Here is a 13531-nt window from a genome sequence, read left to right on the forward strand (position 1 = left end):
GAGCTACATACAGCTTGGAACTAAAACTTTAGTTTATCCATCTGTTCTTTCAATAAGTATTTATTGGATGCCCGTTCCATGGCTGGCACAGCACAAGGCCCAAAGGTGCAGAAGTAAACCAGAGACAGACACCCCGCCCCCCCGCAAAGAGGTGGGTTAGTCAAGAGCAGCAATGTGTGACTAGAACTATGAGAGGTACAAGAATAAAGGGTTAGGGGCAAGGAGCCAAGCCCTGAAATCACCTTTATAAAAGTCTATTGGTCAAGAAAAAGCATTCTGCATTCTTAGAAGCACATGTAAAGTTTGGGAATAGAATTTGGGAGGTTAGAGAAGGGGCTCAGTGAGATATTTCAAAATACATGAAACTAGAAAAGAATTTTCTAAGACATACTTTAAAATTTTAACTTCATCCTCAAAGCAATGGTCTGAAATTTTTCATGCAAAAAGTCACAACATTAGCCAAAAATTAAAAAAATAAAAAGGAGAAAAGAAAATAAAGGAGGAGAAGGAGAAGGAAGAGGAGGAGGAGGAGGAACAAGAACTCTGGATACAACGTAGAAAAAAGATTGGAAAGGGTAAAAGTGAAGTCAGAAAACCTTTTAAGAAACTACAACAGTAATTGAGGAAAGATGATGTTGACCTGAATCAAGGAAGGGGCAATAGAGATGGATTTGGCAATGAAGATGGATTTGAGAGATATTAAAGAGACAGGATCACTAACATTGAATGTTAATTGCATACAAGGATTGAAGGAGTGGGAAGAGGGCACCTGACTTGGGCAGCTAAATAGATGGTGGTTCAGTCCACCAAGATAGGAACATGGAAAAGAATCAGGTTTGGGGGAAGATGATATGCTTAGTTTAAAGTATCCGTGGGATATATAATACGATGGGAGGCGTATATTGGGCAGCAATACATGAGGATCTGAATCTCAAGACAGAAATATGAATGAGAGATATGGATTTAGGTGTCATCAACTTACAAACAGTAGCAGAAGCCCTGCCCATGGAGAAGAAAATTCAGGTGTGAAAAGAAAGAAGAAAGCAAAAGATGGAGTTCTGAGGAACAAGAACTTTTAAAAGATAGACCGAAGATATTTAAGAGTCTCAAACGGAAAGGGAAAAAAAAAAAAAAACGGAAAGGAAATGGGAGAGGACAACAATGTCAATGGCCTGGTGAGGAGGAAAGGCATATTTTAGGGAGCTGCAGAATGAATGGAATGGAAAGCGTGGAAAAAGCAAGTCTGTCTGGGCTGTGAAGAGATGAGGGCAGTGGCTGGAAGAAGACATGGAGGTCAAGGGAGGGTTTGTTTCTTTTAAAGACAGAAATGTTTAAATGCATAGTGATGATGCCACTGAAGAACAAAATGGAAGAAATCAAGACACAAGTGATAGGGGAAGTGGAACCGAGGTCCTCCTGACAGGAGGCAGTGTCCAAGACCCAAGCCTCTGAAGGGAGAAGAGATGTCGCTTTCAATATGACACACACGAGATCATCATCTTTGTCATCATTTCTATCTTTTCTGGGACACAGTAGTTATAGAACTATGTCAATTTGTAGACTTAAAAAACACCCTACCTTCCTTTACCACATCCACAGACATCATGCCTCAGCAACTGAAGATTGAAGGAAGACTCAGAATGGACGATTATCAGAACTAGCCAGATCTGAGAACTATAAATGGCAAAAGGTGGCTCACTATCCACAACAGACAAGCAAACATACTGAGATGGTCTTTCTGTGTGTCAACTTCCTAAGTCCCCAGTCACTCAAACACTAATCTAGGTGTGGAGGTGAAAGTATTTTATAGTTGTGACTAAAGTCCATAATCAATTGACTTTAAGCAAAGGAGATTATCCTGGATAATAAACTGGGTGGGCCTGATTCACTCAGCTGAAAGACCTTAAAAGCGGAGCTGAGACTTCCCTAAAGAGAAAGAAATTCTGCATCTTGACAACTTGAGCCCATGCTTAAGAGTTCCAGCTCCCTCTTGCTGAAAGCCTGCTCTACAGACTTTGGACGAGCCTACCAGCCTTTGTAAGCCAATTCCTTGCAACAAATCTCTTACCATACAGAGAGTGCCAAAATAGTGTGTACACATTTTAGGGAAGGAAAACAGCATTAAAATTGTAATACTCAACAATATACCAACAATAAAAGATGAATAAAAGTGACGTTTCACTTCTGCAATTACAAGAGGTGGTCAAAGTGGTTACCATCAGGGTCCAGACACTTCTGATGTTGACGAACTACTGCTTGAGCAACGTTGACCAAAGTGTCCACTTGTATACATTTTTTTTAGCACCCCCAGTATATCTCCCACTGGTTCTACTTCTCTGATGGAACCTTGACTGATACATATACTAAGGAAAATGAAGAGAATACAATGCAGTGAACACTAAAGAAATGGCAAAGGGCCATCACAATTGTTATATCACTCTCAGCCAAAGAGCCCCAACAAATGAGACTCAAGATGAAACTACAAAGGTTCTGACTGGGCTAGGGGAAAGAGGGTATCAGTGGTGTTGCTTCAGTGGATCCACACCCCGTAAAATTGTATATAAAATTTTCTGAAGAGTTTCCAGAGTTTAAGAACCACTGTTTTAACTGACTACTAAATGTCTGGCACAGCCGTGAAGACCAAAACCAGAAGCAAAGAAGATATCCACACTCAATTTAATCCATGCAAACACTGATGGTTGTATGGATTTGCACTCACTATGTTTTATAAACATTAGTCAAAGAACTCAAAGAAAAGCCAGACTAAATACTTAAACTTTAGCTAAGATCAAGGGCAAGATAATAATTATGTAAAATGCAGGCATTTGTGTGTTATCTAAACCATAAATCCATTCACATTAGAAACTCCTACCTCTTAGTTGACCACAGGCAGAAAGCTAACTTGATATACAAATCACAGACATGTTTTTGCTTTTGTGTCTCATGGGTTTCACACATTTTTTTTGCCAGATAGAATCTAAAGCAGGAGTCCTCAGAACGTTTTGGCCTGTGGACTGCTTCCACAAGAAGACTCAGGGCCCATCACTTGCCACTGCCACAAACCCTCACCAGATGAGCAACGTGGTGATGAGATAGCAGTGAGATGAGGCCCAGTTTTTATCAGCTATTACAAATAAATTCTGAAACTAAATAAATTTCAGAAATTAAAGCACAGATATTGACACATCAAAAATAAAAGCTACAAGAAATCCGTCCTGGAATTACTTGAGGGCAACCCCAGTCTGTACTTTTGAGAACTGCTAGTCTGGAACTTGGAGGATGCTTTCTGCCTCAGCAAAACCAAGTGCTATGGTGTTCAAACTGAGGTAGATAAAAGGCAGAACTGGCTGCAGAAGATGAAAGGCAGGGCTGGCTGCAGAACAAGAAATCTCAGCCCTTTTTGAAACTTGTCCTTGAAATTTATCCCCAGGCCCCAAGGCAGGATGAACAGTATATCTGGAAACCACAAAGACTGGCTGCAACCAACTAGAACCAACATGGCGACAGATTTCACCTAGCAGTGACCCTAAGACTTATTATATGCTCATTACAATACATTAACATGCTAAAAGAAGGACATGAAAGGACATAAAACAGTCAACAGAGCCCTTCTCAGAAAATCCTTTCCCAGAAAATCATTGACTATTCCTCCTACAAATTTAAAGGTACAGTCCCTAATTAAAGGGGCACCGATAATAGGCTTAAACCCCAGGGGGCGTGCTGCTACTCTGTCTATGGAGTAGCCTGCCTTTTCCTTTTCCTTTGTTTGAATAAACTTACCCTTGCTTTACTTTTCATTTCCCCAGCATGAACAGGGCTACTCTGTCTATGGAGTAGCCTTTTTCTTGCCTCTCCTCTGCTTAAACAAACTTATCCTTACTTCACTTTCATTTCTGCTTGTGCTTAAATTCTTTCCTGCATGCTGCCAAGAAACCACTGGTTGCGGCCCTTCTCGGGACCTCTCTGGGGGAATGCATTGCCTAGCCTCCTGCAACAAAGCCAGGGGATCAATACCATGAGAGCCGCGACACATCTGTTAGACAGGGTATTGGAAGTCTCTCTGTACATATACTGAAATGGATGATGGATAACGAAGGTGAATTATTTACTCATCTACTAATTGTAATAAGACAACCAAATCCCTGCCCCAAGATTTAGCCTCCATTACTGACAGAGAAAAAAACTGGATTTGAGAAGAGATAAATCACCTCAATCCATGCCAGCTGAATGAATTAAAAAAAAAGACACAAAAAACGTTTTTTTAATCTGGCATAATCTATAATGCAAATCCCTTGATTAGTCTTGGAAAGACACTAACTAGTCTTTGGAAAATATTTTAGAACTGGATCGACTTGGAAGCAGAAAGATGGGTACAAAGACCTGGGAAGACATGTTCCCAACTTAATTATTTTTTACAGATATTTGTTTCCTACCCATTGAGGTATTTTAATAGGCGGAACACTGTGCTAATATTCTGGGGTATATAATGAGCTGTTTGTCATACAGTTTTATAACAGTTTATAGTCATGAAAAGAAAAATGATACTTACTTTGCTGTGACTGTACCATTTAAACTCTTAGAATTTAAAGAACAATATAATGGTGTCTGCAGGACAACTTCAAATTTTGGTAATACTGAAAAGAAAAACCAAGGACAAATATTTTAAAGAATCTGTTTTACTATCATTTTCAGCATAACAAAATAACAAATAGAATTTTTCTAAAGAAATTCATAGTACTATTTGAACTTAGATTCAATATGATTCAAATACACATTAACACATAGATGAAAAGCACCTTTCACCCAAAATTAGACACTTCTACGAGGCTGGTGACTAGACAATGAGAGTGGGGGCCAGTTACTATGGACACTTGTGTTAGTGGAAGCTTCCCTTTGGTCGTATCTACATCATGTCCAGAACCCTGAATGCAAAGCCGACTGAGTGCTAAAAGACCAGGCTTTTATTCAGCTGTCACTCATTGGTGTGGCCTTACTACTTGTTAAAATACTTCCATATCACTTGGTAAACAGTTGCTTCTAGCCCCTTCCCTGGGACCTTCACCCAATTTGGTTACTAAAGCACATCCTAAAGCCCCAAGATTCTCCTTCTTCTGCATGATGCCATATATGCAGTCATAGAGATAGAGATTCCTTGTCCTTTGAGACAATCAAAGGCAATCTGGTGATAGTCTAATGTAATGGATTGCTATCAGGAGAAAGTTGTGTTGTAGGATTTCTAGTTAATAACTAAGGTATGGCTACAAAATAATGATTTTATTTTTCTTGTGTGTCAGGTACTGATAGGTAATTCCAAAATTAGAAACCCCTACTTTGGTCAGCTTTACATAATTAAGATATAAAATTTATCAGTATTTCATGTAAAGCACTTCCTCAGAGTATAAAATTTTTGTTTCCTTTCAGTCTACAGAAATTTTTTTCTCTAACTTCACTGACCAAAGAAACAGATCAGTCTCATAAAAAAAGCATCTCACTATTCAATTAACACAAGAGAAATATGAAGGCCAATGGGTGAACAACATAGGGCAGCTCCAGCTCTAAACCAGGCTGAACACCCTAGGTATACCAAGACACTCCTGCACTCTGGACCAGTCTAGGATTGAAGAGTCAAAAAGCTACATGGGTCTATTGTGTGTGACCTTCCTCTAATGCCCTCCACCAACACAGAAGTTAGGGGACACCGAGAGGTAGAATTTCCTTAGAACAAGGAAATTCAAATATCCCCTCCTCAAACATCAGAGGTTGGCAATCAATTCCCCACTGCCACTATACCCTATTCAATAACATACCACCACCCAGTACCACCTCTATGCAAAATAAAAATAGCCTATGAAAACCTTAGCCATTTCTGATTTGTTCTTCCAGATCAAGTCTGTCCAAAAGAAATAAAATGTGATCCTCATGGTATAATTTTAAATTTCTAGTAGCCACATTTTAAAAAGTAAAAATAAGTAGGTGAAGTTAATTTTTATAATATTTTACTTAACCCCAAGTATCAAAAATAGTATCATGGCAACATGTAATCAACATACAATATTACAATTAATGAGTTTTTTTCCTCCTTATTTTTGAACTAAGCCTTCCAAATCTTGTATTTTACACACTTAGAGCACATCTCCATTTGGACTCGCCACATTTCAAGTGCTCAACAGTGGTGAGTGGCCCCCAAACTGGACAACAGAGTTCCAGATCAATAGTCAATAAACAATGACCAGGATGAACTAAGAGTGGTTTCTGTATTTTTAATTGGTTGGGAAAGGTCAAAAGAAGAATATTTCATGATATGTGAAAATTACTGAAATTCAAATTTCTGTGTCCATAAACAAAATGTTATTGGATCACAGCTACATTCACTTGCATAGTGTCCATAGCTGCTTTGTGCTACAATGGCAAAGCTGAGTAGTTATGATAGACATATAGCCCACAGAGCCTTGTAGCTTCCCAAGGGGAGTACTTCGAAGGTGACCGTAGTGATACTCAGCAATGAGGTGTGTAGCACTTTTTCTAGGATGAGTTCGTGAACTTAATTGTCAGACCTTGTATTGCCATCTGGCCCTTTATAGGGAAAACTTTGCTGATCCCTGTTCTAATTGATCACGAGACTTACATGTGATAATGCGGTATGTTATACGTGGAGCATGAGCCACAAAGATGTAAGCAAACTATTTTCCAGGATTTCTAAAGCCTGAATGAGACACAACCTCAAAAGGTGACAGAAATCAAATGAAAAAGCTTGTGTATAACTTCAAAATAGCTATTCAAATGATAACTACTCCTTTGCTTTCACCATCATTGTTCCATCCTCTCTGTCCAACAACATAGTTGGGTCACACTGTTTTGATCTATGTGTTCCTAACTGTGATATTATAAATGTAGCATCTGCAAGAAGAGGATTTACCTAAGTGAGATGGTCTTTACCATGCCTACCAAATGAATACTATGGGAAACAACGGATGTTTTTTTTTAAAATACCATACAAAATTTTAAACATATATGTTATGATCACAATAAAGTAGAAAATAGAATAATTGTGCATAAGAAAAAGATGAGCATAATGGGACTATAGGTGATCTATTCTCTCCTTTATTCTTTATAATGACTTTTTATAACTTTCATTTTTACAAAGGAAAAACTATTACATCTATAAGAAACATGAAGATTTTACCTCCACTGGGATTTTTATTTTAAATAACACATCTTTTGGAAATGTCTCTTATCTCTGTAGAAGGTAATAAATGTGTTTTCCTTAAAAATAAATTGAAAAACTCTTACCATATTCTGAAACTTGAAATAATTGATGATATGTCTGGTCCTATTTGGGAGGAAGAAAAAAAAAAGACAAGAAAACATATGAGCTATTTAATTATTTTGCTTGCTTACTTACCTCACCAAAAAAATTAGAAAAAAAATTTGATTACATTTATAATGATTTAATGATTTATTTTCATTTGCAGAAGTTTATTTTTAGTCTTCTACAACATGAAGTCTGTGAGATTTCATGTGTTTTTCTTGCTAATACACTAACATAAAAAGGTGGCATGATTCTATAATTCACAGTAGGTTATTTAAACTAACTGCTTTATCTGACTTCCACCATTTATAAAGTGAGAATTAGATTAAACTAGATAATTCAGGAATTTATGAGGTAAACTAACAGGAAGGACTTCAAATTTGTTTTGAAGATCACTATCAAAAAAACAATGGAAAATAAATAAAGTTACACATAATTCAAATATTTATAAATAATCAAGGATACAAAATCATGATGGACCAAAATCCTCTACTTTCCCAATTCCTGGAATTATTTTCTAGGAATTAATTTCTAGGAATTAAATCAATACATTTTACCCTATGTTAACAGATATTGTTCATTATTTTCCAAATCAACAAAAAACATGTGGTCTATTATAAGTGTTTCCCCTAACTCCTCATATTTTTATCTGTCCATTTAAAATCATAGGTAATACTTTAAATAGAACCATTTCAAAACAGCTAATTCCACTAATAAAATCTGTATTCTAATTCTGATTCCCTAAGTTTGCCAAAGAAAACACACAGATGCAGCTACAATATTAGCTTTAAAAAAAAAATCATCCTTGGTTAATCTAAAGACCAAGTTATTTTTTTAATCCTAAGAGAATATAGTTAATTTCAAAGTATAAAACAAATGTAATTATTTATATGCTAACATAATAGTTATCTAAAACTTGGCTTCAAAGCTGTCATTTAAAGTAGATCTCAAAGAAACTGTGTTGATCAAAGTCTTTAAGAATCTCCACATATGTGACTTTTATCTTAAACCCTTTTAACGTCATATATAGGAATGCTATAAATTACATGTATCTGATTCATTTATGAGTTCAAATTTGTCTCCTCAAAAATCAAATCAGGCAAGTAATCTACCTGTATTACCCATTTTAGTGGTAAACATAAGAATTCTAGTCTTTAAATTACTTTGTGCTTTACTACTATGGCCGGCACAGGTGAGGCATGAAATAAGCAATTTGACGATGATGTCTGTCAAGTTAAATCATACAGCAAAAACTTAGTACTATGTGCAAAGCACTATATGAGGCTCCATAAAGATAAATTACAGTCCTCAGCAACAGAGGATCGATCTGGAGATGGAGACAGATGGAATCAAAAGCAATAATACAAGACAATGTCATGGAGTTCCGTGCACTGTACTTTGCTCTGACTCTCCCGTGCTTGACTTTGATGGGTACCATCTCTACCCATCTGCCAAGACTTAGTTCAAATATTACTGCTTCCTCAAATCCCCAACCTAAATGTAATCTCTCTACCTCTATGTACGTTAGTCCTTCTTTGTCATTTTACCCTGTATCATAAATATTTAGGTATATGGCTTATCTTGCTGCAAGTTCTTTGAGGGCCAGGTAGGTCCCTGATGGATCGTTTTTTTATCCCTCAGAGTTTATCCCTTGCAGTACCAACCTAACAGAGTGCCTGAGACCAAAAAGTGTTCAATAAATGTTAGATTATATAAAAATTATTAGCTTTGACAAATGTAGGAAATCAACTAATTTGTTTGAGCCTACTATTTTTTTTTCATGGTGGCTTTTCTTTTTCAAGGTGGCTTTTCTTTTTTCAATATTTTTTTATTTTCCAATTACAGTTGACATGCAATATTATATCAGTTTTACATGTACGTATAATGATTAGACATTTATATAACTTATAAAGTGACCACCCCAATAAATCTAGTACCTACCCATCTGACACCATATATAGTTATTACAATATTGTTGACTACATTCCCTATGTTTTATATCCCCATGACTATTTTGCAATTACCAATTTGTACTTTTTAATCCCTTCCCCTTTTTCACCCTGCCCCCCAACCTACCTCCCATCTGGCAACTACCAATTTGTTCTCTATATCTATGAGTTTTTTTCTGTTTTGTTTGTTCTTTTATTTTGTTTTTTAGATTCCACATATGTGAAATCATATGGTATTTGCGTTTCTCTGTCTGACTTACTTCGCTTAGCATAATACTCTCTAGGTCTATCCATGTTGTTGCAGATGGCAAGATTTCATTCTTTTTTATAGCTGAGTAATATTCCATTGTATATATGCACCATTTTCTCTTTATCCATTCATCCACTGATGAGTATCCAGGTTGCCTCCATATCTTGGTTATTGTAAATAATGCTGTAATGAACATATGGATGCACAAGTCTCATAGAAGTAGTATTTTGGTTTTCTTTGGATAAATACCCAGAAATGGGATTACTGGGTCCTTCTTTGTCTGTTATAGCTTTTGTTTTAAAGTCTATTTTGTCTGGTATAAGTATTGCTACCCCAGCTTTTTTGTTTTGTTTTGTTTTGTTTTCAGTTTCATGAAATATCTTTTTCCATCCCTTTACTTTCAGTCTCTGTGTGTTTTTCAACCTGAAGTGATTCTCTTTTAGGCAACATATGTTAGGGTCTTGTTTTCTTATCCATTCAGCCACCCTATGTCTTTTGATTGGAACATTTAATTCATTTACATTTAAAGTAATTGTTAATAGATATGTAGCTATTGTGATTTTATTATTCATATTTTAATCTTTTTTTGTCTTCTTAAAGAAGTCCCTTTAACATTTCTTATTTTTTGGTGGTGATGAACTCCGTTAGCTTTTTCTTGTTTAGGAAGCTCTTTATCTGTCCTTCAATTCTAAATTATAGCTTTGCTGGGTAGAGTCATCTTAGTTGTAGGTCCTTGATTTTCATTACTTTGAATATTTTGCGCCAATACCTTCTGCAAAGTTTCTGTTGAGAAATCAGCTGACAGTCTTATGGGAGCTCCCTTATGGGTAACTCACTGCTTTTGTCTTGCCGCTTTTAAGAATCTGTCTTTAACCTTTGGCCTTTTAATTATGATGTGTCTTGGTGTGGGCCTCTTTGGGTTCATCCTGTTTGGGACTCTCTGTACTTCCTGAACTTGTATGTCTATTTCCTTAACTAGGTTAGGGAAGTTTTCAGTCATTGTTTCTTCAAATAGGTTTTCTCTTCTCCTTGTGGTACCCCTATGATGAGAATGTTAGTACATTTGATTTTGTCCAAGAGGTGTTTGGGCCTACTTTAAACAGCCTTGAAACCAAGTTTTAGGCAATTATTTGTTTAACACATAAGTAGTTACAATAGATAATACTTGAAATGAATTCTCCCTCCCTACCGCCTACATTACCAGTCATCCCTAATAACTCCCGAATTTTCCGTATCTGTTTACTGTCTCCCGTTCTATAAATATTTTCAAGTCTTCTCTCTTCTTGGTACTCCTTAAGTGTCTTTCTGATTTATTCCTTGTTTTCTTAGTGGTCCTCTCTCTGATCCTGAAATGTTGGCCATTGCTCTTTCTGAGCCCATTGTTCTTTCCAATCTCCAGATCCTTAATGATCTCATCAACTCTCATGGTTTTAACTGCCAGCTCTAAACTAACTACTCCTAAATAGTCATCTCTAGCCCATACCTCAACCTGGAGATTCTGACTCAAATCCACCTTCCAGATATCTTTGCCTGAATGTCATACAGAACATCTTGGACTTCTTTATCTGTATTAGCCTCCACCAGGCACCCTTTCTTAATTGTATCTTTCCATGTTTTGTTAGATACCCGTTCTCTCCCATATTATCCTGTGTATAACTGAATCATTTTACTTAACACAACATATTATAAGTATCTGCTTTGTGTCCATCTCCTGTAACAGAATATGAAACCACTGAAGGCACAGCACCTAATGCAGCATGCCTTCAATGTTTGCTGAATGAATGTATGTATAAATGAATGAACAAGTTGATTCTTGTCCCCAGGCTGGTTCTTACAGGGTTCATCAGGTTAGCCTCAGTTATACAGTACCTCCTGAAAGAAATTAAAATAACCTTCTCATGAGCAGAATCAGACCACCCTGAACAGGCACGATCATCTGTCATATGACCCACAGAATAACCTCAATTCTCTGCCCTATATTTGGAAGTAATATGAATGCCAATGTGTGGGAGAAGTCAGCCATCAAGGAAAACTGAAGAAAAAGCAAGAGGAAAGTGCTTATTTCATTGCCATTTAAATTCTTCCAATAAATCAAAAAATCATTTTGTAACTGAGTGCTGACAGTGTGCTTTGTACCAGATGAGGTTTTCCCAGGGTGTTTATAAGTGGTGAAATGCAATTCAAGAAATAAATTATTTTACTGTCCAAGGAGTTTGAAAAGCAAAAATGGATTTTGTAATTTTCAACATACTGTCTATTAGGCAATCAGGCCATAACAATTTTCACAATGAGTTTAGTTATTTTTATGAAATAAATTTATAAAACATATAATCAAGAATGGTGGAAGACACTGAAATGTTTAAAATTAACAATAATCCAGAGAACTAGTAGCAATTTTAGCTACATATAACCACAAAAACACTGATACTGAGTACTTTTATGAGTGTAGACAGGACCTGCAACCTTTCTTTAAAAAAGGCCAAACAGCAAATATTTTAGGCTTCGCAAGTCCAGGGGTCCAGATACATGCCTCCCCAGGATGTGCCACTTTGGCATGTGAATTATTTTGAGCTGAAGGCAGTCAAGAAATAAATTATGCAGGCTCATGAAAAACTCTTACCTCTCCCTTAAAGAATTTAAACTTGGGGCCTTGCCCATAATAAGAGTTATCACCAGAAAAAAACTTTTTATGACCTATCTATAGGGCAGGATAAACTAGTAAATACTGAACATTTGTTCTTATCATCCTGCAGTGACCCTCTGAAGCCCCAAGATAACTTACCTCATCCTTAGCTCATAATGCCATATATACCTCATTTTAATTTTTTGTCTGACTCTCTCATGTGTATGGGGTTCCCATATGCATGTGATTAAATTGGTATTTTCTCTTGTTAATCTGTCTCATGTCGAATTGATTATTAGCCCAATGGAAAGAACCTAGAAGGGTAAAGGAAAGTTTCCTCTTCCCCATACAAGTCATATGGTCCCTGTCACAAGTATTCAACTCTGCCTTGGAGTGCAAAAGCAGCCAGAGACAACACAGAAACAAATGAGACTGTCTTCCAATAAAACTTTATTTACAAAAATGGGTGCTGGGGTGGATTTGGCCTATAGGCCAGGGTTTGGTGATCCCAGTCTGAAAAATAAAATTCATTTCCAAATTTGTCTATGCTAATTATAGCTGAACTAAATTAAATTTGACTAAGCTTAACTAAAAACATGCAGCAAAATCAACCTGAGGCCTTTTATAGGAAGTTGTATTTACTAAACAATTTTCCTTCAGTTTCAAAGAAACAATCTGCTTCAAAATAAGTTTTTATTTATTCTAGCTCATCAAATACAAATTGTGCTCATTCACTCTGCCAGTAACTGGAGAGAGAGACTGACCTGAAGGCATAAATACTTGGGCAGCATGTCTTCTAAGCAAACACCTTTCCAGGAAAGAAAATGTATAACTCATCAACATTTTCTGAGCTCTTCTTTCCCCAATATGGTCACCATTCCATGAGGAAAGCACTTCCTTAAAAAAAACCTACTCTTCAGCACATATATTCACTTTCTATTTGTATTAGATGTAAACCTGATTCAATTAGATTTTCTAAACAAGTTCTAAAGCAGAAATGGAAAAGAACCAGGATGTTTTCTCAGTAATCTCTGCAATTCCTTTATCCCCTTATCCCTGAGTCAGTAGTTGACTGTGAGGGTGTGTATATGGAAATTAATCAAAGGAAGAGAGAAAGAGAGAAAATACTATTTTTACTACCCTCCTAGGAAATATACTGACTAGAGTGCAAATTGGAGACATATGAATTATAAAACTGTCTATTCCAGTTACAGAATTTCCCTCTTCTAACCATGAAGCCATTCAACTCTTGAAAGGATTTCTATTTTTAACAAACTTGAAGGAACATGGCACACTACATGACCATTAAAATATCTGTTTTCTAAAATCCAGGTCAACTTCTTTCAACTTTTGCTTCTGGAGTTAAAAAAAAAAAAAAAAAAAAATGCCAGACACAGAAC

The 13531-nt window shown here is 36.4% G+C and overlaps 1 protein-coding gene across 1 annotated transcript in view; it reads right to left on the reverse strand.

Moving 5' to 3' along the window:
* The window catches only part of CD109 (CD109 molecule), a 114213-nt gene that overhangs the window by 51988 nt on the left and 48694 nt on the right, over nt 1–13531 (reverse strand). The window contains exons 6-7 of the mRNA XM_081044993.1: nt 7291–7330; nt 4550–4634 (exon numbers count right to left, since the gene is read on the reverse strand). Coding sequence (XP_080901119.1) covers nt 4550–4634; nt 7291–7330 — 125 coding nt within the window. The remainder of the gene's footprint in view (nt 1–4549; nt 4635–7290; nt 7331–13531) is intronic.

This window comes from Rhinolophus hipposideros (genome assembly GCF_964194185.1).
Source record: "Rhinolophus hipposideros genome assembly, chromosome: 3".
NCBI lineage: Eukaryota > Metazoa > Chordata > Mammalia > Chiroptera > Rhinolophidae > Rhinolophus > Rhinolophus hipposideros.